A 26,882-nucleotide genomic window follows, 5' to 3' on the forward strand; every position below is an offset into this window, starting at 1 on the left:
CCTCTACCACCTGGCAAGACCTTTTGATGGTCATTTTATCAAACTTTCCATCCCCAGCGAGGATTGTCCCTGAAGTGGATATTGTGTATCACATGATTTCAAGCACTTTTTTTAACCATAACACTTTCCAGTAGCACCTAACTGTCTTAAATATTTAGCTCTGTGCTAAAGGGGAATTGTTTCAATGGTTAGAGACCTTAAATTTTCACTAAAAAGATGCCTGAGCAAAACGAATCTATAGTAACAGAAATCATTTATTTGGTTTTCAGGGATGGACAGGGACATGGGAAAGGGGCATGAAGGAACTTTCTGGGAGATGGAAATATTTCTATATCTTAATAGGGTAGATATTACATGGGTATATACGTATATATTGAGCAAAACCATTGACCTGTCAATTATAAAGTGTGTAATGATTATTGTATATACAGTTGATCCTTGAACAACACAGGTTTGAACTGCGTGGGTCCACTTTTTAATAAATACATACTACAGTACTGCAGGATCTGTAGTTAGTTGAATTTTCAGATGCAGAACCGCGGATACAGACATTCAAGTGTGAATATATGTAAATTTTTGACTGTGGGCTTGGGGGTGGCTCAGAGCCCCTAGCCTCTGCTAAACTGCACGTTGTTCAAGGCTTAACTATCATTCATCTGTCAATAAATTTGATTTAAAAATGCCTGATGAGGGATGTGTATTACATGCTCTGGTTAATTTCACGTAATGAATCATCGGGCATAAATATTCACCTTTCTGTGACTTCTGAAGTCCTCAACTACAGGCAAAATATGTCCATCTCTAACTTTGCCCCTGGGAAACGGTGGAAGAGGCTGTCAGAGAGTAGCAAAGGGAGTCAAGAAATGCAGAGTTCTGTTATGTGCCAGGTACTTCACGCTTACTAAATTTTTATGCAACCTTGGAAGATGGTGCGATGGCTAATGTAATATGTCAACTTGGCTGGGCCACAAGTATTTAGTTAAACACTATTCGGGGTGTTCCTGTTAGGGTGTTTTTGGAAGAGATTAACATGTGAATAGGTAGACTTTAATATTAGACTAGATTAACATTTTAGCTAGTAAAGCAGATGACTTTCCATAATGTAGGTGGGCCACATCCCATCAGTTGAAGACATGAATAGAACAGAAAGCCTAATCTTCCCAGGTAAGAGAGAATTGTCCAGCTGATGGCCTCCACTGGAACATCGGCTCCTTCTGCCTAACAGCCTCTGAACTTAAACATCAGCTCTCCCTGGATCTCTAGTACCACCAGCCCAGCTGCAGATTTTAGACGTATCAGCCTTAAAAACAATGTGAGCCAACTCCCTTAAATTATGTATATATACATATATATATATATATATATATACACACACACACACACACACACATATTTGTTCTATGGGGGGACTGTTCTATAGGGCAGGGACCACAGGTGTTGAGGACAGACTTGAGTCTGCTTCCTTGCTCTGACAGTTATGAAATAGGAGATCTGGGCAAGACACTCCTCCTCAGATATACAAACAGGTAAAATAATATTTATTATGCATGCTCTTTGGGAGTATTCATACATATCAAAGAAATAATACCTGCGAAAGGCTGTCTGCTTTACCAGGGCCTGGGAGGGGTTGGCTGGCAGTCAACGCCCTCACGGCCACTTCCTGAGCTGGGGCAGGAATGTTTTTGTACCAGAGGCAGCTGTTCATGCAGGGCTGCGTCTTGGCTGCTGGCACAGAGATACAGGGCCGCCTCCGTCAGCTCCAAGGAGCTCAAGTCAGGCTCAGAGCTAGAGTCACTGAATTTTTGGCCTGAGAATCTATCTAGGATGTTTCCTTCTCCTCTCTCTTCCCCTCTGTAATACTCAGCTGGGAACTGATGGCCCTGGCCCAGGGCCTGTTGGTACCAGGACACAGAGAGGTGTCCAGAGACAGGGGAACATCTCAGTGTCTCTTGCTGTTGTCTTGATTTGATCACGTATTTGGGGGTCAAGGTGACTCCAGAATCCACCGGGCCTGTTGCGGGGAGACAGAAGGAAGCTGAGGGCAGAGCGCTGGGAAGCCCCCTGCTGCAGCTCTCATCGGCTTGTATCTCGAGATGGCGAAGGCATATCAGAAGCTTCCACACTGTGCCCAGGACTCACCTGCTCCCAGGAGACAAAGAGTCACACAGCAGAGGAGCCTGGAGTCCATGGCAGCGTCAGGAACCAAACAACTCCTAGCTCGGGGCGGGTGTCCGGGGGTGAGTGGTCTAAAGAGCTGAACTTCCTGTTTCCCTGGTAGGAGATTTTCCCATGATGTCACTGCCCTGATGTCTCTGCAGGCTGTCTTCTGGTCCACTGCACCCCTTGGCAGGACCCCGGCCAGCTACTCTATGCCATTCCCTGACCTGCACAGCCCCTCGGCAAAGGGTGGGCGTGAGATGAGTACCATCGCCACATCCCCGCGTGCCCACGACACACTTGTTCTCCTCTGCCTGCCCCTGCCTGATAACAATCACCCAGTCCTCCCCAGCCATCCCCACCCCTTCACCCTCCACTTCCTTTGCAGTCTCCCGGAGACGCCTGCTTGGCACATCCTGGGGCTCAAGATGCATCTCCACTTCCCTGAGCAGTGAGAAGGCTGTGCTCGCTCCTCCTGTCCTGGGACCACTCAGTGAACTCAACCAGGGCCCCTGATGCAGGCATGTAGCCAAGGTTCCCTTAAGCTGCCCTCTCCTGGGTGACTGTCAACCCCATCAGCGCCATGAGTACCCTGGGCCCACAGTGCCTCCAAGTGGCCAACTGTCCACGGTATCATGGATTTACAGCTTCTGCCTAAATCAAGAATAGAAATTCCCCACAACCCCACCTGCAAACCACTACACACACACACACACACACACACACACCTGTTCTACTGCCTTCCCAGCCTGACTAAATTAGGGTTGATCTTCATATCCACTCTTAGCCTGTGGAGGTGAAAGATTGTACGATCCATTTCCATTAAGAAGCAAATACTTGCTGCACCATTGCAATGACGGCAGTATGCTAAGACGCAATAATAGGGCGTAAAAATAAACACTGATGATTTCAAGTGAAACCAGGCTGGAAACATGTATTCCATAGCTCCTTCTGACTAATCGGATCCATAGTTTCCAGATTTTATATTTAAATTAAGTATTACCAAATTCTAGATAATGCATTTTATAAAGAGGTTTTATGTATATCATCCCATTTATTTCTGAACTCATAAAATCCCGAAATAAACAACCATGTCAGCAGAAGACCTAACTGGACATTTCTCCAAAGAAGACATACAGATGGCCAAAAGGCACATGAAATATGCTCAACATCACTAATTATCAGAGAAATGCAAATCAGAACTGTAACGAGGTACCACCTCACATCAGTCAGAATGACCATCATTAAAAAGTCTACAAAGAATAACTGCTGGACAGGGTGTGGGGAGAAGGGGACCTCCTCCACTGTTGGTGGGGATGCAAACTGGTGCAGCCACTATGAGAATACTATGGAGGTTTCTTTAAAGATAGAGTTACCGTATAATCCTGCAATCCCATTCCTGGGCATAAATCCTGACAAAACTCTAATTTGAAAAGATACATGCACCCCCAATGTTCATAAGGCACTTTTTACACTAGCCAAGATATGGAAGCAACCTAAATGTCCATGGGCAGATGACTGGATAAAGATCTGGTATCTATACACAATGGAATATTACTCAGCCATAAAAAAGAATAAATAATGCCATTTTCAGCAACATGGCTGGACTTAGAAATTACCACAGTAATGAAGTAAGCCAGACAGAGAAAGACAAATACCATATGATACTGCTTATAGGTAGAATCTACAGAAAAAAAGATACAAATAAGCTCTTTTACAAAACAGAAATAGACCCACAGACATAGGAAAAAAACTCATGGTTACCAAAGGGGAAAGGTGGGGTGGGATGAATTAGGGGTTTGGGATTAACATGTACATACTACTATAAATAAAAGAGATAAACAACAAGGACCTACTGAAGGGCACAAGGAACAATAATCAATATTTTGTAATGACCTGTAAGGGAAATGAATCTGAAAAAGTATATATACATATATATGTGTGTGTGTGTGTGTGTGTGTGTGTGAATCACTGAGCTGTACACCTGAAACTAACACAACAATGTAAATCAACTATACCGACAAATGCAAAGAAGTGATTGAAAACATCCCAACTCCAAATTCTGAAATTGTTATAGTTCAGAGAGATTAGGGAAATTGCAAGAGAGGGACAGTTTGGATTCAAACCCACGTTTAACTATAAAACCTATATATATATATATATATATATATATATATATATAGTTGTAGTTTACCTTACGACAGGGCCGAAAGTAAGCTCATCACACGAGATGAATTATGCCGAGGCACAGCAGTAGAGGGCTGCCGCTCACTCAGGCAAGTCAGCACCGTCTGTCCTGCTGTGGTAGCTTTTATTAAAGCATTATCTAGGTTTACATTTTAAGACTTGTTTTTTTAACATTTCAGAAATGCCAAAGCAGCAACCTATGTTTTTATTAATTATACAAGCAATAATTGGCTTTCGTGAGCACCTGCCGCGCTTCGTCCTTGAGCGCAAAAGCAGCGCAAAGTTCCCACCATTATTTTGATTATACTGAAGCAGCACAAGGACATTTCCTTGCGTTCCCACCGCTCTGATTAGACTGAGGACATCTCATGGATCAGCGCCCAAAGCGCTCTATGCGTATTCGCAGGCCCCCGGTTTGCTGGGGGAGCGCTCAAAGCAATCAGGACTGTTTGCAGTTCTGGCTTATTCGCCAGCCCCCAGTTTGCTGGGGGGGGTGGCTCATGGGCCACGTCTCCTTTCCATGTCCTCAGTTATTCCACTACATATATATATATATATATATATATATTTTTTTTTTTTTAAATTCTATGTTACCGTTCCATTAACACTTTACACTATACTCACTGGGAACTATATCAACAAATGTACTTTGATCTGAAGAGGGCTGAATATGGAATATTATGATCAGACTTAACACTGACATAAACACACCCAGAAAAGAAAATGTTAAAATGTTCACACAAATTGGAAGCCTGGGCTTGGGTCCAGTTGTTCATACACTAGGATAAATGCCTGAGTTGTGCTGGGAAAAAAGTATTCCACGCAGCTATATATAAGTGGGCATTACTTAATTCATTTCACAGGTGTCAAAGGGTATCAATTATATATTGGTAAAAATAAAGTTCATTCAGTTTTAGGTAAAAATAAAAGACACATTTTTCATTTTCACCAAGAATTTTATTGAACAATGTATTCATTCACCAAATGAACTTTTTGGCCAACCCCAGTATATACACACTTAGCTTTTCCTATGAAAGTAAAGGGAGCAAGGTAGTTTTTATAGATGAAATTGTGTCTCCCCGAAATTCATATGTTGAAGCCCTAAGCCCCACTGTGAATGTGTCTGGACTTAGGGCTTTGAGGGAGGTAGTTAAGGGTAAATAACATTATAAGGGTGGGACTCTAATAAAACATGACTGGTGCCCTTAGAAGAAGACGAGGTGACACAAGAGAGCTCTTTCTCTGTGAAGCACAGAGAGGCCACGTGAAGACACGGGGAGAAGGCAGCTGTCTACAAACCGGAAACAGAATTCTCACCAGAAACCAACCCTGGCACCTTGATCTTGGACTTCAGGCCTCCAGAACTGTGAGAAAATAAATGTCTGTTGTTTAAGCCACACAGTCTGTGGTATTTTAATATGGCAGCCTGAGCAAACTAATCAATAGTATAGAGCCGTGAATGTCAGGATAAAAAGCAAAGAGGAAGGCATGTCCGACCCAGTGCTTGAAAGATGGGCAGCGCCTGGTCCCGCTTCAGGAGGAGAGGCCCCCTAGGCCATGCGCAGAGCAAGGGCAGAAGAAGAGGATTGAAAAGGCATCGGTGTTCCAGGGAATTTTACAGGGATATTTGGTCACAGAGTGTCACGCATCCTGATGCTCTGGAGCAAATAGAATCTGGGTGGTGAAGTGTTAAAAAGCGATTCCAGGGAAGCAGAATTGATGTGGGGAGCCCTTGCCTGTTTATAATCAGGGGAGGCCTGCCCTCATCTCTGGGCGGGAGGCACCCGTCTTCGCCCCGAGGAGACGGGACTGGGGTAAGAGGTCAAGAAGGGACAAGTCAGAATCATGTCCAGGCTTCTCATACCATCATCACATCAACTGTGTGGTGATGACCTCACCTGGGCCAGCCCCCAGGTGATGCTGGTTGTTATAAGGCCTGGCTTAGTATTTTCTGGTGATTGAAGACCTTGGGAGGGAGGAGGAAAGAGATCATGTTACAAATAACACAGTTTTTACTTATTTTGTAGCTCTAGCTCTGTTCTCAAGCATCTCAGCCATATTTTCTGTCCTAGACTTTTCCCAAATCTCCATTTCTTCTCCCTAAATCATATAAAGCAAACCCCTGATTCTATTAGAATCACACACTTATCAAGTAATTTTGCTCCCCCAATGAACTCTCTCTCCCTGAAAAAGAGCCCGCCGGCTATTAAGTTACAAACTCTCTTCTCCCTGGTAGCATCGAGTGTCAGGCCCTGAAGGTCATGTTGGAGGGAACCTGCTGATGTAGCCCCATCCTCTGAACATACCTTCTTGACCTCTGTGGTCCCTCCCCTGAGCAGCACAAGAGCCCGTGGCTGCTTTCCAGCGCCCTCAGTCTTTTCCTTTCCCACTGCAATCTCTGGGCTCTCATGCATCTGTCACCTCTGAGGTTGCCCCCACTGGGGCAGGGAGGTTTGCACAGAACGCGGGTGACTCAGCAGGGCTGTGTTAAGCTGCTGGCACACAGGTACAGGGAGCTCACGTTCAGCTCAGAGCGAGCATCACACAACTGTTGTGCTGAGAATCGACCTGGGAAGTTTCCTTTTGCTCTCTGCATATTTTCATAAAACTCAAAGAGGAACTAGGGGCCCTGACCCAGGGCCTGTTGGTACCAAGACGCAGTGCGGTGCCCAGACATAGGGGAACACCTCAGTATCACTTGGTGTCCTCTTGCTTTAATCAGGTGTCTTGGTGTTTGGGTGACTCCAGAATCCACTGCACCTGAGAGGGAAGGAACTGGGGCTGGAGAAAGAATGCAGGAGAGAGCCCGATGGACCCCAATGGATTCAGGCACTGTCAGGCTTAGAACAGAGATGCCACACCTTTACCAAGGATGGACCTGCTGCCAGGAGACACAGAGCCACACAGCAGAGGAGGCTGGAGCCCATGGCAGGAAGGGGCAGAGCTGGGCAGGTGTCACCTTGCTCAGAGCTCTGGTTCTCTGAGAGCTGAAGTTCTGGGCATCCTTTCTCTGCTTGGAGGTTAGGCAGTAACGTCACTGCTCTGACGTCATTGCCTCTGCTGGTTCCCATGAGCCTGGCCTCCCTTTCCAGGTCAGCTGATTCAGGAACCCTGCTTTGTCCTGCAAAGCCTCTTATGTGACATGTGGGGCTGGACTGAGCTGGCCTCAGCGAGGCTGGGCGTAGGCCACGTGCCCATCCCCACAGCTCCTTTGCTTTTCCTTTGAGGCAGGTGTTTCTGTACCTGTACCTGCCCCCTCCCAGCTCCACACCCTTCACTTTCCCTTGTAACCTCAGAGACTCCCTCATCACTGCATAGGTGAAGTTCATGGCTCCCATCTGGGACAGCACACCTGCAAATTAGTGTCTATGCTATTAAGCCTTCCAGAGGATAAAGCCACCAAACAAAGCTGTTTCTTAACCCTCCTGGTCCCAGGCACCTAGCTCTGTCAGCTTGCTCTGCCCCAGAAACTTTTGGAGTTTGGCAATTCCACAGCGCCCCCACGCGGTCTATGGGTGGTAACCAAGACATTGTCTTTGCCGTGATGTAATAATTATGGGATGTGTTTAAATTAGAAACTATTTCACTGTTTGCCTATTGCACTTTTTGTTTGTTTGTTTTTTGTGGGGCTTTTTGCTTTGTTTTTCCTAAAAGGACACACACACACACAGGCCCTAGCTGATTTGTGATTTTGTATTTTAAGAGAAAAAAGAAATGTGGCCATGGCGGAAATGTTTTGACTTTGAGAAGCTTTTGATGAGGGAAATGGTACAAACCTGGTCTAGGTTAGGTGAGATGCTAAAGTTGTTTCTCCTTAGATAACCTAGGACAGCTCGCTCAAAGCAGACCACTTAGGTCTCTTTGCAAGGTCCCCACTAATCAGCTTACCCCAGAATGAAGAAAATAATACTCCCTGTTTCTGACTGCTGGAGAATTTCTTTATCTTCTATGTCTCTCTTTTAGAAATCCTCTTTTTGCCTCTGTTCATTGATAATAATATAATGCCCATTTGCCCATATATGAATAAATATGTGTGTAGATAAATTATATTTCTCTAGGTTTTTCTTTGATGCCCGTGTGGGAAATAAAATATTCTAACCCTCTGCAATTAGTATGCTAGAAAGGAAAGGCCAGTCTGGATTAATGTAGGATAACAAAATAAACAGAAGGATTTGGGAAAACAGAATCTGAGAAGGACTCGATTCCAGAGCCAGTATCTCCCATTTGCTACTTCTGACTTTTAATTTACTTCCAATCCAAGTTTCTTTACATATTTACATTTGACTTACCTGTTATTCAGTTTTACATAGTGCATTATATACAGTGAATATAGATATTCTAATGGAATCTATTTCTTTACTTCAAAGTCCAAAGGCAACAAGTCCATCAAATACCACTGAGAAGAGATCACTGATCCAGCTGCATGTGACACTGATGGGCGATGCATCCATGTCATCAATGACTAGTTGCTGTGCCAACGAGCCAAGAGTCACCAGTACCTCTTATAAGATCCACCCAGTGGAGGAAAATTCCACCCTGAGTGATGCCCCATGGATAAAAACTAGATTAAATTATCTCAAGCCCAGATGGGAATGTCCTATAACTAAATATTTTTTCTGAATTTTGTGCATACATAACATCAAAGCCTTTCACAATAGCAGCTGTTGTGTCTTATGGAGTTTCTAATGGTAGAGAAGGAGAAGTCTCTACACAAAATCATAGAAGCATAAACAATCGCTATAAACCACGCTAAGCAAAGTGTGTTTCTCAGTTTTAAGGAAAACACTTGGCACGATTTGGCTTCAGTTAGATAAAATTGCCGGGTTGCCAATCAGTTCTCAACTACTGATATTTGAAAAAAACCAGAACATCTAAGATTGCTTAAGAGATGCCTGAGACCCCATGATAAACAGCCATTACATTTCAGACAAGAGGAGCCCAGCCGATATCATAACAACGCGTGAAATATGAGGGCACTGACTGCTGGATCCTGCTAAAATTGTGAACTAGCGCCATCTCCTGGCTCCTTCTCCAGGGAAACCTGATGAGGCAGGAAGCAAATATGAACACTAGAGACTCACCAAAACCAAGAGAATATTCTGGAAAGATTGAGTCTATTTGGGGCTGGAATATGAGTAAGATGAGAGGTGAGCCCAGGAGAGCAGTGAGACAGCAAGATGGTAAAAATAATTGAAGCCCTGCTCTTACCCGACCTCTTCTTTGCTCTGAGACAATCTTACCTGCGTTTTTACTGCAGGAATCAATAGCAGGATAAGTGATACCATTAAAGGACTGAAAACAAAAAAGATAACCAACTGGACAGTATATATCCCCAGAAAGTGAATTACTGAACCCGATGAACCAAGAATTTATAACAAGCATGACAAATATACTACGTGAAGATCTGCGATATAAACAAGAATATAGAAGATGTCTACCACATAAGAAAATTTAAGGTCAACTTATCGAAGATCTTACCAGCAGCCCACCTAGTATATTTTACATCAGCATTTCAAAGTGCTGTATTATGGGGAATAATGTTCATGTTCTCGAATTCCCTAAAAGAAGCCAATGTTTCATGTAAACACGAAGTTTTCCTTCCAGTAGGAAATAATATATATTACCCTTTTCTTAAAATAATGACTCCTATCATCAGGGAATTTTTTCCCCCGTTTTTATAAAAACAGGGTTTCAGCTAATACATTTATAACCCAGATAAGATCTGTGAAGCTCTCTCTTCTTTGAAAACTAGGTGAAATTTCCCAGAGGTTATAAATTCCAAAAGCTATGGAAATTCAAAGCCCTTCCAGAGATCTCTGACCATGCCCATGGACACTTGTATTCTCCTGGTCTTCTCTAACCCTGTCTCATTACCTGTCCATAAAGCTAAGACCTTTTTGATTTCCTCAACAAAATTATGTACATCAAGATTCCATGAGTTTAGTAGAGTCTAATGAAGATTTGGGTGGTTCTGTAAAGAAATCGTATGATGCGGAACACAGATTTTCACCATTTGCCTCTCATCCTTACCCATTGCACTCCCTTCCAAGACTTCCCAGAATCTCAAATTATTCTACCTGTATTATATTGAACAGTGTCCTTGGAGTTTACCCTCCACACTTAGCACTTCTATTAAAATATTCTCATCAACAATACTTTCCTCCCTAAGAAATAGGGTATAATCTCTTTAAGACACTAAAATTTAACTTTTCTGCATTCAAAATTATGGTTAACCAATTCTTTTTTTGAACGGAACTCATCTCTATTCGAAGACTGTCTGTTTCTAAATTTTAATTTAAGCTGTTCTTTCGTTTTATTATTGTGATAAAATATATATAAAACTTACCATCTTAAGTCTATAGTTTAGTGGCATTCACATTGTGCTACCATCACCACTTTCCATCTCCAGAACATTTTCATCTTCCCAAAATGAAACTCTGTATCTGTTAAATACTAACTCCTCATTCCCTCCCTCACCCCAGACCCTGGAAACCTCTATTCTGTTTTCTGTCTGTATGAATTTGACTACTCCAGGTACCTCATATAAATGGATACAATTTGGCCTTTTATGTCCAGTTTATTTCACGTAGCATAATGTTTTCAAGGTTGATTCATGTTGTAACACGAATCAGAAAGTCGTTGCTTTCTAAGGCTGAATAGTATTCCATTGTATGTATATATCACATTTGCTTTATCCATTTATCTCTTGGTTGGACAGGTTGTTTTCACCTTTTGGCTATTGCACACAATGCTTCTATGAACACAGGTGTGCTAATATTTGTTTGAATTCCTGCTTTAACTCCTTTGGGTATATAGCCAGGAGTGGAATTTCTGGATCATATGGTAATTCTATTCAGTCTTTTGAGGAATTGCCACACTGTTTTCCACAGTGTCTGCACTATTTTATATTCCCATAACAGCGCAATAGGGCTCCAGTGTCTCCACGACCTCACCAACGTGCGTTTTCTGTTCTTTTCTTTACTCTCACCCTCTGTTTGCCTGGGGCGGGGGGGGGGTGGCGGAAGGGCTTCTGTTCTTCCCCTGTTTAGTGCAGGTGCCTCTTGAAGGAGAACCACCTTGTTCCTTCTCAGAACTGAGTGCCTGTGACTCTGCAGCCCTGTGGCATCCCAGCTGACACAGAAGTGAGGGGACTTCCGGCTGGTGGTGGCTAACCCCATTGTCGGGGGGAACATCTATCTTTTTGAGACCAGTAACCTTCAAATACTCCAGGGACCGTAAGGTTTGCTCTTTCTGACTAACGGATCAGTCTAAGTCCCAGTCCCGAGTCTTGTCAATACCAGCACAAGGCAAAATGGTGCATTGTCTAAGACTGTTCAAAGATCAGTTTCTTTTCCATCTCCATAAGGATCTTGGTGTCTGTTTGACCTGAGCATCCATGGGTTTTGATAGAAAAGGATATGTAAGCTACAATAGAGACAAGGAAGCAGATGAAGGAAATAACAAGGATCTGGAATTGGGAAACCCATATCAGGAGTTTCCCTCCTGTTTTCTGGACTTACCTGCTCCCAAGACACAAGAGGCCACAAATCAGAGAAGCCTGGCACCCAGGGCAGGTCAGGGAGGGAGGGGCGACCCACTGCCCAGTGGTGTTCATAGGTGAGAACTGGCTCTCTGAGCCTCTTCACGATCTGATAGCCAGGTCTTCCTGGGACATCAGAACTCTTACAGGTCCTCCAAGCCCAGAATCCCCTCTTATGTGGCTCAAAATTAGTCATCGTCTCTTTCTCTTTTCTAAAATAGGGCCATGCTCCGTGAAACTGGGTTTGGGGACTTCGCTCATGCCCTAGCTTCTCTGATCTTCCTTTGAGGCTATTACTCCTCTGTATACACTTGCCCCTGGGTACCCAGTGTGCTCCTTCAAACTCCCTCCCTGTCTACTTTTCTTCCCAGTTTTGAAGCATTTCCCACTGTCTACAGAGAGCTCTGCTCGTATTCTTGCAGTGGCTCAAGATTGGCAACCGATCTGCCCGACAAAAGTACAAAGCTTTCTGAACTCCTCATTTCGTGCAGCTCTTTCTGCCCCTCCCCACAGCATCTTGCGGTTCAGTGGAACCACAGTGCCTCCTCTTAATAAACTGGAAGTGTTTACATCGTCAGCTGGGGCAGGAAAGTTTCCGGTAATTTCCTGGATGTCTCACCAGCATCCTCTCTGGAGCCCTCCCGGTTTCCCGTGCGGTATTTCCCAGCTGAATGCAGCACTAATCACGACTCTTCCGAATCACCATATTGACGTCCCTTCCCCCGCTTCTACTTCTTTTCCAACACAAACTGAAGCAACTGAAACTCACCTTCTTAGCAAAGATCAGGAATGGGGCCCTCTGTGCTCCGGGAAAACTGGCAGAACAGGCCTTCAGATAGATATTTTCAGGAGAAATTTTCAAGAACCTGGATTCTTGCATCTTCCCATACTTAGAAAAGCACTAAAATGATGAACTAAGGTGTCTGTTCCTTGTGACCAGCAGCAGCCTTCTACCGAGATGTGAGCTTGGTTGCAGGTACCCTTTGCCAAGATCACAGATACGCTCACATCCCCCCGCCAACGCCTTTCAGAGCAGTTTCTCAGAGCTCTCTCAGAGTCTGTCTCCCCGGCTATATCCCTTGGTAAGACATTGAAGAAACCTGACTCACGGCTTTTCTGCAACCATGGCAAGCCACATGCAAGTTCCTGCACATTTTACAGACAGGAAAAGGAAGATGGGAGGTCTGCAGTAAAAAAAGGGTCCAAGGCTTTTCACTGACTGAGTCGTTGCCAGGAAAGAAGAGGAATCTTTTTCTTTCTCTTGGGCCCTGCTACCATCACAGGGCTGGAGAGCTCCACCTCCTGGTCTCCCAGCTCTATTTAATTGGGGCTTCTGTTTATTAATTTTTTACATTACACAGGAAGGTCACATATTCACAAATATACAAAATGTGCTAGCTCTGAGCCCTAAGTACCCGCATTACCAGAAAGTCCAGCCTTACCCAACGGCTTGATTCCATATGAATTCCTAAGGAGCCCCAGGGTTGTTTATTGTTTGTGAATCACCTTAAACTGAACCCAGCAGGGGTTGACCCTTCAGGCCACTGTCTTTCAGGTTGCCTCAGGGGCTTGTGTTTCTTCCCAGCTGCCTGGAAAACCGGCCCCGTCTGCTGCTTCCAGGGGTCAGAATGTGGGGGGAAAAGGGGGGCACGTGTTCAGCCACTAGTGGTCCCTCAGGGAGGAAGGGTAGGCGCCCCTTCACTCTGGGCCACCCTGTTAGGGAGATCCACCAGCAAAACCCCATGAGCCACCATGACCACCGCTCTTAGCAGACATTTCTCCCATTAGCCACAGCTGTTTGCCCAAGCCTGAAGCCTCTTCCTGTTCAGGACTCTTGAGATGAAGCCCACCTTTGGGACACAGGTGGGGTAAGTATAGGTCTCACCTTGTTGTTCAAGGGTAATTATTAACAGCACCACTTTCACTCCCCTAACAATATGAGACTACACAGCTCCTCCTCATTTTGCATGTTCTCTCTATGGTGTTTCTGTCTTAGTAGCCCCAGCACATCTTTTCTAGAGGAACTGGTGATTTCATAACATGAAGGAGATTTCTTTAGGGTAGGCTGACCCCTCATCATACATGACCCTGTGATTGATTCTTCCTCTGAGACGCATGGGGTCCCTGCGATGCACTAGCCATACTTCCATATCTTGGGGTGAGGAAACTTTTGTTGAAAGGAAAGAGGGAAGGAAGGAAGGAAAGGGGAAGGGGGGAGGGAAGGAGGGAGGGAGGGAGGGAAGGAGGGAGGGAGGGAGGGAAGGAGGGAGGGAGGGAAGGGAGGGGGAGGGAGAGAGAGAGAAAGAAAGAAAGAAAGAAAGGAAGGAAGGAAAGGAGGGAGGGAGGGAGGGAAGAAAGGAAAAGAAAGAAAGAAAGGAAGGGAGACAGAGAGACAGGGAGGGAGGGAGGGAGAAAGAAAGAAAGAAAAAGAAAGAAAAGTGTGTAACCAATACAAAATACTTAATTCACTAGCACAACAGTACCAATTTATTTCTCTAACTGAATACTTGAGGTCCACCTGCCTTATTAATGGGACGTCCAGTATCTCCCTTGTGAAGTATTCTCTGCATCATCCCTCCAGCCAGTTGCTCAGGAACCCTCAGGTCTTAGCCTCTGAGAAGTCAGTCCTATCTTCGCCCATCACGCCCAGAGTGAGCAGTTCACGCCAATTGTGGGCACGGGAAGTTCTGTGGGCGTTTGCTCTTGCCCAGTGTGTCCTCTGTGGTGACCTTCTTGTTGGCCTGGATCCCTGCTGGCCCAAGAGCATGAGATCACATTCACAGGGGCAACCACTGTTCCCCAAAGAACCTCTCTGTCCTGGTTGGCAGGGTCCTGAGGTGCTTTGCCTCAGCTGCCTACTGTCCCAGAACACCCCTCTCCTACCGGTACTAGGCTCTGGCGTTGAGATCCTTCACCTTCTGGAAAGTTCCCAGTTGGGGCTCCTGGGTATCCCCATGCAAACCCCTCCCCTCCTCTCCAGTAAGCCAATCTCCACTCAGAGATGGAAGGAAGGCATGTTTTGCTAAATAGGAAATAACACAGAGACCAAAAGAGAATACACAGGTTTCTCTGTAGGCTCCCCAGGTCACTCACTGGCTACACCTGTCCCATCGTTGGGGTCCCCGGCCACATTCTGTGGTGTCTGGGAACCTTTCCCAAATACCACAGCCCCAGATATCCTGTGCAATATTTCCTTTTCTGCAAATTAAAGTTAATTTTGACCTCTGCTACTGGGGAGCAGCTGCAGTCCCACCACACATCCCCCACCCGCCTTGGGCAGGGCAGGGAGGCTGAGAGCCTGGGGAGAGCAGCGAAGCTGTAGGGTTGGTGGAAGGGCAGGAAGTGTCTCTGCAAGGCCGTGGCTGAGCTGCTGGCACAGAGGCACAGGGCCGAGTCCCCCAGCTGTGCAGGCTGGGTCTTCAGAGTGAGGCACACGCCATCAGGCATCTCAGCTGAGAAGTGATCCTTCAAAAAGTCCGCCTTCTCTGAAGACACTTTGTTATAGATGGACATCAGAAACCCCATGCCCTTTCCTGGGGTCTGTTGGTACCAGAAGAGGTACAAACAACGGGGCACAGGACCACATCCCAGAGTCACATTCCGTCCCATCCCTGTGACATAGTGGCAAGGGCTTTGGCTGACACCAGATTCTATGCGTCCTGTGGGAGGACAGAGTCCACAAAGAGAATGAGGCAAAAGTCTGGAACTGGCCTTAGGTCAAGGGAATGGGATGGGAGTTTTCCACATACCCCCAGGAGACAAACGATCACCCAGCAGAACCTGTGGTCCACGGCAGGGGCGGGGCAGGGCTGAGGTCTCCCCAGTGGGGCATCAGGTCTTTAGCAGCCCAAGCGAGGAGACTCTGTGACGATGTCCTAGTCTTGGGCAGCACCCACAGACTCAGGAGTGCCCACACAAGTGCCTCGTGCCAACGTGGACACATGATGCTCCAAGGCTCAGCCCCCGTGTGCCCTGGAGCGTTCAGGCTCCCACGCCCCGAGTGAAAAACTGCAGCTGCAGAGGGACCCTGGGAGAATACAAGCTTCAGGACAGTGAGGCCAGGTATGAAGACCCAGACAGACAGGCGGGACCCACTCCCCTCTCTAATGGCCAATTCAGAGCCGCAGTCCAGAGGCGTGGACTCTGTGTGTCATAATCCTGAGCCTGATGATTAAAATGTTGGGAGTGAAGAGATCAAACGAAAACAAAAAATAACCCTACAAGTGTCAGTGTGGAGAGGAAATCTAGTGAGAAGTTGAGACCTGAAACCTAAAATGACATTTCAGAGCAAGGGAAGGAGAGTGGACGAGAAAGCAAGCACCCAGCCAGACAGAGAGACACATCTTTCTCACACCCGTTTCCCAAAGGCTGGGTCTCTTACTGTCCTTTGCGGGGTCTCCAGTCCTGGGACCCTTGCCTGGAAGTCCTTCTCTGATTCCCCAAAGCTCCGTGCTGCTCAGCCCTGGGAGGCCACAGCCTCGGCAACAGGGAATCCTCGGTTCCTGAAAAGAAGAAGCTCAGAAGTCAGGTACCTGCCGAGCTCCAAGCAACGCACTTCCTCACAGGGCGGCATCCTTCCTATCCTCTGGGCCCATGTAGGGTGTGAGTCCTGGCGTGCAGGCATTCGTTTAGAGGATCCCTATGAAACCTTAAACCAAACCATCCACTTTACAGCAGGCTTGTTTATTTCGCGACAAAGAAAGCATTAAAATAGTAGATGGGGATGTGTTTATCTCTTAACCAGTTGACAGGGCAGAGTCACATTCGGGTGAAAAAAAACCCCCCACTCTAAAGACGTAGAATAGAGAGTCGCCACAGGGGTCGACTTGGGTATTATGGTTTGAGGCTCTGTTGGGGGTCTCCCTGTCCCTGGAGCATCCTCTGCAGGAGAGAGGAGGGAGCCTTGGTGCACATGCAGACAGCTGACCCTCCAGGACGCAGGGCTTTGTCAGCCCTTGGCTGCTGGGTTGTGCAGCCCAGAGAGCCATTACAAGGAGCAGAGCCGGAAGATACAGGGTTCAGCCCCGGGTACAAAGTCCTGCTCTGAAATGTCAGGAGCCCATCACTCCTCACTGCCTGCTGTAAGCAACAATCCAAGCGCGTCGGACTCTATGGCTGATAATACAGGAGGCGAAGACCTGAAGAGCTAGGGTTACAGAGACAGAAGGAAAAAGGAGCAAGCCTGAAAGTGTTAAGGCTGGAGTGGAAGAGAAGCCAGCGAGGGGCTGAGCCCCTGAACGTGCAGCCGGCGGAGTGAACTAGAGAATAGGAATCCCAACGGGATGGGGGATCCGTGGTCCTCAGGGGCAGGAACGGCTGGAGACCCTGGTGAGGGAATGAGGTGCTTTGAAAAAGGTCTGAGGATAGTTGGAGCCGGGATCTGGGCTGAGATCCAGGGTCTAACGTGGATGGAAGGGGAAGTCAGAGAAAGACACCTTTTAGAAGGAGGATTAGTAGTACTGCTGCGGCCAGAAGGTCAAGTGTCTCACGAAAGACTTCCCAGGGGCGCCAGCCAATTGGAAAATGCTTGGGACAACTTAAACTTGAACGTCTGTCCTCTATTCACCCAGAGGCACCATCTTGGTCAGAACGAGCCGGCACAGACTGCTGGCGTCTGTGGGGATCTGAGCCCTGCCGTGCCCCATGAACCTGCGGGCAGTATTGTGGTCTGGGATTTCTGTCTAGGGTCTAATGGGAAGTGGCAAACAGTGCCTTGGCTGGCCCCCTAGCTTCCTGGCTGGCCCCTGGAGGTTTGTGCACAGGAAGGAGTTGGCTCTGCAGGGCTGTGTCTTTGCTGCTGGCGCAGAGATACAGGGCGGAGTCTTCCAGTTTCAGGGTGTCCACGTGCAGGTAGATGTGGGAGCTGTCTGGGCATTCAGGCCAGAAGCGGCTTGGAACAGTCTCATTGCTAGCAAGTTCCTTGTAGTTGTAGACGAACATGAGCTCCGGCGGCTTCTGAGCTCTCTGTTTATACCAGTACATAGAATTGTGTCCCAGATGTTGTTCACATTTCAAAGATTTCTTATTTCTAGTTTCCATGATTAGGTATTTTGGTATCTGAGTTATTTTCGTGTCCGCGGAGGCTGCTGGGAGAAAGGGACAAAATTCAGACAAAGCCCAGAGGGGAGGTGTTGATGCAGCCGCAGGGAAATTGTTGGGGGTCTGGGGGCAGCCCATGTGAACTCAAGACTCACCTGCTCCCACAAGACAGAGGACCACACAGCAGAACAGCCCGCAGCCCATGGCGGTGTCAGGGTCGAAGTGGCATCATCTAACTAGGATGCCCCGGGGGTGGGGGGTGGCCTCTGGTCTCCTTGGCCTTGGTTGGTGCTTTTGCCTGTGACGTCAGTGTCCTTGTCAGTTTCCCCAGCCCCAAGCGATGTTTCTTCCTTCCCCTTTTATGCCTTACATAGATTTTTATAGAAGGTGGATTTGAATGGACTGGGCTGAGATAGTCCTCTGACAGTTGCTCTTTTGCTATTAGCTGCCCTCCTCATTATATAGATTCTCCCTCTGTCCCCTCTCCCTTCCAAGAGCCCCTCTCAGCAACAGACCATACCCCCTTGAAGAGATCTCCTTCCTCCCCTGCTCAGTCCGAGGCAGGACAACACTTAAAACGTCCTTTCCCTCAGTGTCTAAGCTTGCTGGAGCCCCTCTGCCCAGCTGCACGAAGGGAGGAAGATTGGAAGGCTGTGGTCCTTTTCTGTACCAGTGCCCATCATTAAAAAGGCACGACTGTGGGGCTTCCCTGGTGGCGCAGTGGTTGAGAGTCCGCCTGCCCATGCAGGGGACACGGGTTCGTGCCCCGGTCCGGGAAGATCCCACATGCCGCGGAGCGGTCGGGCCGTGAGCCATGGCCGCTGAGCCTGCGCGTCCGGAGCCTGTGCTCCGCAACGGGAGAGGCCACAACAGTGACAGGCCCGCTTACCGCAAAAAAAAAAAAAGGCACGACTGTGATGCTAGCCAGGAACCAGACATTGGGAAGAGTGCTGAGAGGGGGCCATAACAAGGAATAAGCCACTCTCTGGCCCTGTATTGAGGGTGCAGGGCTTGGCTGGGCTTAAAGCAAACAAGTTGCCCCAAGTAAAAGAGCGCAAGACGTCCGGTGCAAGACAAACGGAAATCGATTTGAAAATGACTTCAGTTTAGTATCTTTGAGAAGTCTGCAAACGATGCACGCAACATGAAGCCTCAATGCCCTGCTCCCTCCTCACGTCCTCCCTCTACTCACTCCCAGCCCCTCCCCCACCCCAGTCTCGGCGGTCTCAGTGGAGCCACAGCTCCGCCTTGTGGCCAAAGCTGCGCATTTCCCAGATCACAGGCCTCTTACCAGCCCGCGTCGGCAGCCCAGATCCTTCACTCACTCCACAGACCCGGAGCAGCTGTGATGGGTACGAAACTCCAGGAAATCATGAAGAAGAAAGAAGCACCTGAAACAACCAAAACAGTCGGCAACAATACCATTCATCCACTTATCTAGGACATTCAATTTTTACTCAATGGAGATTGGTTATGTCTGGATTCTTAGGAATGAACAAAATGCAGCCCTGCAGATACTACCCCAGCCCCTGTGGAGCTTATAGACCATCTTGATTTGTTCAACAAGTACTCACTGAGCAACAGCTAGGAACAAGCACAAAACTTCAACACGTTCACCCCCAGAATTCTACTGTCGTGGGTAATTCAGTATAGTCACAGACAACCACTAGGGAATCAAATGTAGCTTATATGAAGTTTGAGAAGTGTGTCCAGTATTTCAGTATTTCAATCACTTCATGAATGTGATAGCATATTTCCTCAGCTATTACAACATGGGGACTGAATGCAAATGATCTCCAAAGCCCCGTGCATTTCCAAAATGTTAGAAACCAAACCAGGCCCATCCGATCCACAGACAGTTTTCCAATCTGGGACTAGCTTGCGTGATCCACCATGAGTCTTTCCTACTTCACACTATAAATTGCTTATGCCTTTTGTCCACTTACTTATTGGAATATCATCCATTTTCTTAAAACATACTGTTATACCAGTATTGAGTTTTCATTCTAGAAAATTTGAAGATATGAATAAACACAAGAATGAAATGATCTATAGTTGCTAAATATAACATTTGTTTATTGTTATATTAGGTATTTATTACCAAGTTGGAGTAACAAGAATCTATATAAATCTATGTTGGGACTAGGGAGGGTATTTATCCATGTGTAAAGTCAAGAGTTGATAAGTGAAATGTTTTTTAACCCAGGGATGTGCTGGGTCAGGAAGAAAATACTCATATTTTTCTAGTGTAATAAATTTTATCAGATGTTTCACTGTGGCCCATGAAACAAAAAAATGTAACGGTATATGGGTTAGAATTTAAGCAAAGTGGGTTGGATATTCTCCTCCTGAACAGGTTACATATATGATGGACCTTAAATCCACTGCAGTTGGAGATATTCCATTCTTAGATAAGAACCAAAAATTAACCCTAGTTAAAAGGCCAGCATTGTTACTATTAACATTATTATGATGGCCATTCCCTGTAGTAAGAAGACACTGATTGGCCCTTCTACAAAAAAACAGAAAAATATGAATAAATAAAATTTTATTGCATTGTTAGGCTGTCAATACATATGCAAAATTTCACAGATGACAAAAAGCAATGGAATTTAAACTAAAACCCCGAACAATGAGTAAAAGTGAAAAGCTCGATTGCCCTGAGAACATTAGCTAATGTAAGCATTTCCCAAAGCAAGGAGTGGGGTGAAAGGTGAGTTTAAATTATCTGAATTAGGGATGTGACCAAAGAAAGAAAATGATCTAAGGACAGTCTGCATTGCAAGAACAAATAGTGAAGAAGTGGAATGGTAAACATGTAGGTAAATTCAAACACTGCCCATTATCAAATAGTAATAGTATATGCTCCTCGAAGATATATAGAAAAGACATAACTGATTCCAAGACAGCTGGGATTTGGGTTATGGGAGCCCCAAGAATACATGAAGGGAAATTACCTTTTTTCTTGGCCAGTTGTGTCTACACAGGGCGGGACTCTAGAAGGTTCTGGAAGGCTATAGAACTGAGCAGAGATTTCAGAGGACACTCAGCTGGAAGACATTGGCATACAGACCCAGTTAGAGTGAGAGACATTGGTGCATATGCTGTGATTCCCACGGAGACCCTGGAAAGACCAAGCACGGTAACAATGAACCCACATGCTAAGGCTCCCATAATTCAAAAAGAGTCATGTACCAAAATGTTCATTGCAACTCTATTTACAATAGCCAGGACATGGAAGCAACCTAAATGTCCATCAACAGATGAATGGATAAAGAAGATGTGGCACATATACACAATGGAATATTATTCAGCCATAAAAGGAAACAAAACTGAGTTATTTGTAGTGAGGTGGATATACCTAGAGTCTGTCATACAGAGTGAAGTAAGTCAGAAAGAGAAAAACAAATACTGTATGCTAACACATATATATAGAATCTAAGAAAAAAAAAAAGGTCATGAAGAACCTAGGGGCAAGATGGGAATAAAGACACAGAGCTACTAGAGAATGGACCTCAGGATATGGGGAGGGGGAAGGGTAAGTGAGAGTGGCATGGACATATATACACTTTCAAACGTAAAATAGATAGCTAGTGGGAAGCAGCCGCATAGCACAGGGCGATCAGCTCGGTGCTTTGTGACCACCTAGGGGGTGGGATAGGGAGGGAGGGAGGGAGGGAGACGCAAGAGGGAAGAGATATGGGAACATAGGTATATGTATAACTGATTCACTTTGTTATAAAGCAATTATACTCCAATAAAGATGTTTAAAAAAAAAATAAAAGTACCTCCTGTTAATAAGGGAAAAAAAAAAAACCCTGCAGATCAACACAAAGCCAATAGTCTGTGTTTAACCCCTAACATTTCAGCACGGACTCACAGCCTCCGCAAACCACATTCTCCTGTGTTGTGAACAAACCCGGACTCTCTCTCAACTCTCTCCCATCCAGGGAGTTCTCTCGACCCTCCCTCTTCTCCCTGAATCTCAGGAGTCACAGTGCCCCCTTGTGGCCAAATGGAAAACTCAGTTCTTCGAAAGGCAGTAAGAGGTCTTAGGGGGGCCTACAGTCAGAGGGTTGGGATTAGCCCATGGCTCTCCCGTCTTGGACTGATTTCTCAATCTGGATGAGGTTTATTGTTAGAAAAACAGGAGCTCCAGTGACTTCTCAGCATTCTGTGTATAGCAGTATATAGAATTTCGTCCCGGATGTCGTTCACACTTTAGGGTCCTGTTGCTCCCCAACACTGTCACCAGGTGTTTTGGGGTCTGGGTAATTCCAGTGTCCAAAGGGCCTCTGGGAGCAAGAAACCACATTCAGAGAGTCTCATGAGGCAGCTCCATGAAAAAAACTTAAAGTTCAAGGACAAAGCTGTCCCACCTGTTCCCAGGACTCACCTGCTCCAAGGAGACAAAGGACCACACAGCAGAGGGGCCTGGAGCCCTCCTCAGCTCAGACAGGATGGGACCCGGTGTCTCCCTGCCAGGTCCCAGTCCTCTGAGTGTGTTTCCCTGGTCCTGAAGGGGATTTGCTTGGGGAGTCACAGCCCCGTTAGTTTCTGCAGCTCACGTTCCCTCTTTCCCTCTCATGCCCTGTGCCAGCACCTGCAGAGGTGAGTCGGGGCTGTCTTGTCAGGACTGGGTGTACAGAGGCAGGGGCAGAGGAAGAGACCTGCCACCAAGCCCCAGCTTCCCAAGGAGGCTTCTCAGCTGCTTTGTTTGCAATTAGCTCCCCACGCCCAACAAATAACTGGGTTTTTCCTCCCTTTTTCTACTGTCTAGCGCCGCCTCCTCCCTCATACACACATCCCTTCCCCACCACTTTGGGCAGATATTCTCCCCTGCTGCCTCTCGGGGATGCGGGACCATCCCCTTCCAGCCTCATCCTGATTTAACTCAGACAGGCTGCCTTGCGCAGGTCGTCAGAGCCCCTCCCTGGAACCAGCTGTATGTCATTTTAAGACCCAGGAATTCGGGGCTAACTAGATAGGAAGCACCCCTAAGTGGGTGCTGAGGGGAATACAAGAGGAATACGCTGCAACCTGTATCCCCAGGGAGCATCTCACCTCCTTGGGTTGCTGAGCCTGAATATGGAGCACTGCTACTGAGGTTGGGCAGGTGCCATGTGCAATGGACTTTAGTGCTCTCAACTGTCCACACACCTTCCCTCCCCCTCCCCCCCACCCCGGCTCCGGCTCCGTTCTAGCCGGGAGTTTCAGTAAAGTCACAGCTCCTCATAGGGGTCAAAGAGGCACGTTAACCTCTTCTCAGTCATGGGACCCCAGTCCTCCTGATAGAGCACTGAGAGCAGAGATGATGGGTAGGGATGAAGCAGAGACGTTTAAGGCAGGGAAATACACAGGCAAGGAGACATCTGAAGCACCGTATCACGTGCTGGCGAAACATCGCCAACTACCACCACCATATACACACTTGCTTAGCATATTCTTCTTTTTTTTAAATATTTTTCAATAAGTGTTTGTTGAACATGTACTATATATGCCAGGTATTGTTCAAGGACTAGGAATAGAGAAGGGAGTAAAACAGACCCTCATGGAGCACATAGACTATTTTAATTAGCTCAACAAGCATTTGTGAAAAAGACAATGTTCTCATCCTCAAAATGCTACTAGACTTATAGGAGCAATAAATCAGGTTTTTCAGATAATGTATAGTTTGGAGAGTTTTAAAGTGTGTATTTTAGGAAGGTTAAAATATAATTGGTTTTTAGATGGCTCAATCATTTCATCTTCTCACCTTCTCATTTCTTCATCCATGAAACCTGGATGAGGGGAGAGTCTGAAATAATGGTCTCCGAGCCTCTGTCCAAGTCTGAAACAGCATGAGCCAGTTAGGGTAAACTCCCCCCCGCCGTTTACCAGGCTGATGTGCCGGGACCTCCCAGTGTCCTCAGCTCATCTAACTATACTCAACACTTTGCAGGTACTTAATACATGCTTATTTAATGAACAAATGCATAAATGAATATAATGGAAAATAGTAAGAGACCATATGTAATGAGTCAATCTAACCATTTAAAAAATGTGTTCCAAATGTGGTATGGTTGCTGTTAGTGTATTTTTACTGGCGGCTTTATGGAAGTTAGGATACAAGGCTGAAATGTAAATGCTAAAAATTAATTTGCCTGGCATGAGGTGAGCTTTTGGTACTATTTTTTCCTTTAATTTTAAAGGATAGGTATAGAATAATAATTTTTCAGTGTGTATCAAGTATTATCCAAAGGAGATATGGAAATAGGGAAATTGTTTCCCTTCTTAAACCTTCCTTCCTGTCAGGGTCTCCATCATTCTTTGAGTATTTCCTTCCTTCATGGCACAAGAAGACATTCAAGTCTCATCTTGTACTTTCCCTGTCTCTGTCTTGGTATCAGTTGTTTCTGCAAAGTTCTGGTTCCTTTGAGTGGATTATAGTATTTATTTATTTTTGTGTGTTTTTTCTTCCAGTTTTATTGAGATATAATTGACATACAGCACTGTGTAAGTTTAAGGTGTACGGCATACTTATTTGATTTACATACATCATGAAACGATTATCACAATAAGTTTAATGAACATCCATCATTTCACATAGATACAAAATGGAAGAAAATTTTTTTTCCTTGTGATGAGAGCTTCTAGGATTTACTCTCTTAACTTTCATACTTAACACAGAGCAATGTTAATTATATTCATCATGTTGTACATGACATGCCCAGTACTTGTTCATGTTATAACTGGAAGTTTGTACCTTTTGACCACTTTCATCCAATTCCCTCTTCCCCAACCTCTTGCCTCTGCTCTCTTTTGCTATGAGTTTGTTTGTTTGTTTGTTCGCCTGTTTGGTTTTGAAGTATAATTGACCTACAACACTATATTATTTCTTGGTGCATAACACAACAATTCAATATTTCTATACATTACAAAATAATCACCACAATAATTCTAGTTACCATCTATCACCATACATAGATAATACATTGGATAATGGTATTTAGAAAATAAGACATGGGCACTACATCTGGGCTTTGGGGGTGACTACTTTAGGATCATCACAGTGGACAGAGTTCGGGAATATATGTATATATATATGTACATACATGTACACACATTTACATGTATCTTTAATTCTAAATTTATCTATGCATATGGAAAAACCATGAGTTTACAGAAATACTTCTGTTTCCAATTCCAATATTGTAAGGTTTATTCTAGTGTTCTGCCTTTCCATATTTGCAATCCCCTTATCCAATACTGAGAAAACTGGCTCCTGTTATCCTTCATAGATTTACATATTGGATCCTTGCAGGTACCCAGTTGTCCATGGCAATGGCCACCTTTGCTCCTTTGTAAATGTCCTTCTCACTCTGCTTGGGTCTGACCCTGTGTCTGAGCGTCTACCCATGTCAGAACCCTCCTTACCGCAGTCCAGTTTCCGATACCCCACAACAGGCATGCCCTGCCCCGTGTGGGTGCCCTTCTCAATCTGCTGGGCTTCACCAGCCTGCTGGCCTCACCCTACTTGCGCTCCAACACCCCACTCACTCAGGAATGCCCTCCTCGCTTGGCATGGTCTCTGTCGTCTTGCACTGGGCTCCTTCCTGCAGAGATACAAAGAAATGCACCAGTTCAGTCCTCTGACAACAGAGATATTTCACTTCGCAGGATGCTTATTGCGTAATTTGCAGAACCTCACACAGACCTTGTCTGTTTCCCATACGCTCTACACAGATCCAGACAGGGTGATGATTATAGCTCATGAACATGTACTTAATTTACCTGGACTTCTTTGAACAACTTGCATTTCTCATTTTTTTCACCCTGTCCTCCAGGAAGCAATGCCAGTTTCTTGGTTCCAAAAGTCCTAGATTTTCCCTTTTTTTTTTTTTTTCCCCTCCTATTATAGCACATTTTTGTCATGTGGGTACTCGTCTTCCCTACTGAATTTTCTCTTTTTAAGGTCACAGGCTGTATCTTTTTTTTTTCCAATTCCTTTTTAAAATTTCCTGCATGTTGTCCTCCATAATTTTATCTTATTTATTTATTTGGCTGCACCGAGCCACATGTGGGACCTTAGTTCCCCGACCAGAGATCGAACCCACGTCCCCTGCATTGGAAGCGCAGAGTCTTAACCGCTGGACCGCCAAGGAAGTCCCTATTTTATTTATTTTTAACAGCTTTATTGAGGTACAACTGATATGAAAAGAACTGCACACATCTAATGTGTACCATTTGAGGAGTGTGGACATATGAAAACACCTATACCATCCCCACAATCAAGATAATATACATATCTTAATTATTTTCTTTTTTCTCCTTCCCATCAAAACCCCCCTTCTTACCTGTCAGTCTTGCATGACATATTAAAGGTGTACTCCTTCTGCCTGAAACAACAGCTATTCCTGAGAGTCCACTACATGCTTTTCACTATTTCCTCCCTAGGGGTTACCTTCCAACACTCCCAGATGAGCAAACAGTCTAATCACCACCTGTTCATCTTGCTAGGATCCCAGGCTTTAGAACCACAACCAGATGCTTTCTTCTCATCATTTGAGAGCCTGGCTGAAGTCTCAGCTTCTTCAAGGACTGGTCCCATGCTATGTTCTGGTCACCAAACAGCCATATTGATTCCATGCGAATCAATAGAAGTGCCCTGATAGCAATGGGTTCTGTGTGGAAAGGAGAAATAAAACAATAAGAAACAAAAACCATAGAATATACAGATTTGTTTTTGGTGTACGTGAATATTCTAGACAGTAAAACAGAGCCAATATCAAGATGAAGCACCTGAAGAAAGAAATAACTATATATTTCACCGATCGTAAAATAATGGGTATACCATATATCCTTGTTGCTTATCTAACTATAGTCATTATTTTGTAATAACTTGAAATGCAGTATAATCTATAAAATATTGAAGCATTATTCTGTACACCTGAAAATAATATAATATTGTAAACCAACT

General features: G+C 45.5%; 1 protein-coding gene and 1 gene segment (V, D, J or C); both read right to left on the reverse strand.

Moving 5' to 3' along the window:
* Positions 1-19: 19 nt before the first annotated feature.
* Positions 20-2,203, reverse strand: LOC111177468 (T cell receptor beta variable 9-like). The segment is given in 2 exon segments: positions 20-2,011; positions 2,140-2,203. Coding segments are annotated over 2 exon segments (453 nt in total).
* Positions 2,204-14,879: 12,676 nt separating this feature from the next.
* LOC111177492 (uncharacterized) lies at positions 14,880-18,142 on the reverse strand. The gene is given in 5 exon segments (XM_089917306.1): positions 14,880-15,545; positions 15,632-15,701; positions 15,704-15,911; positions 17,597-17,967; positions 18,079-18,142. Coding segments are annotated over 5 exon segments (1,263 nt in total). The 5' UTR covers positions 18,128-18,142; the 3' UTR covers positions 14,880-14,980.
* Between the last annotated feature and the right edge of the window lie 8,740 nt (positions 18,143-26,882).

This window comes from Delphinapterus leucas, chromosome 9, assembly GCF_059928025.1.
Source record: "Delphinapterus leucas isolate spDelLeu-1000000601 "Yukka" chromosome 9, BTC_Dleu_Yukka2, whole genome shotgun sequence".
Taxonomy (NCBI): domain Eukaryota; kingdom Metazoa; phylum Chordata; class Mammalia; order Artiodactyla; family Monodontidae; genus Delphinapterus; species Delphinapterus leucas.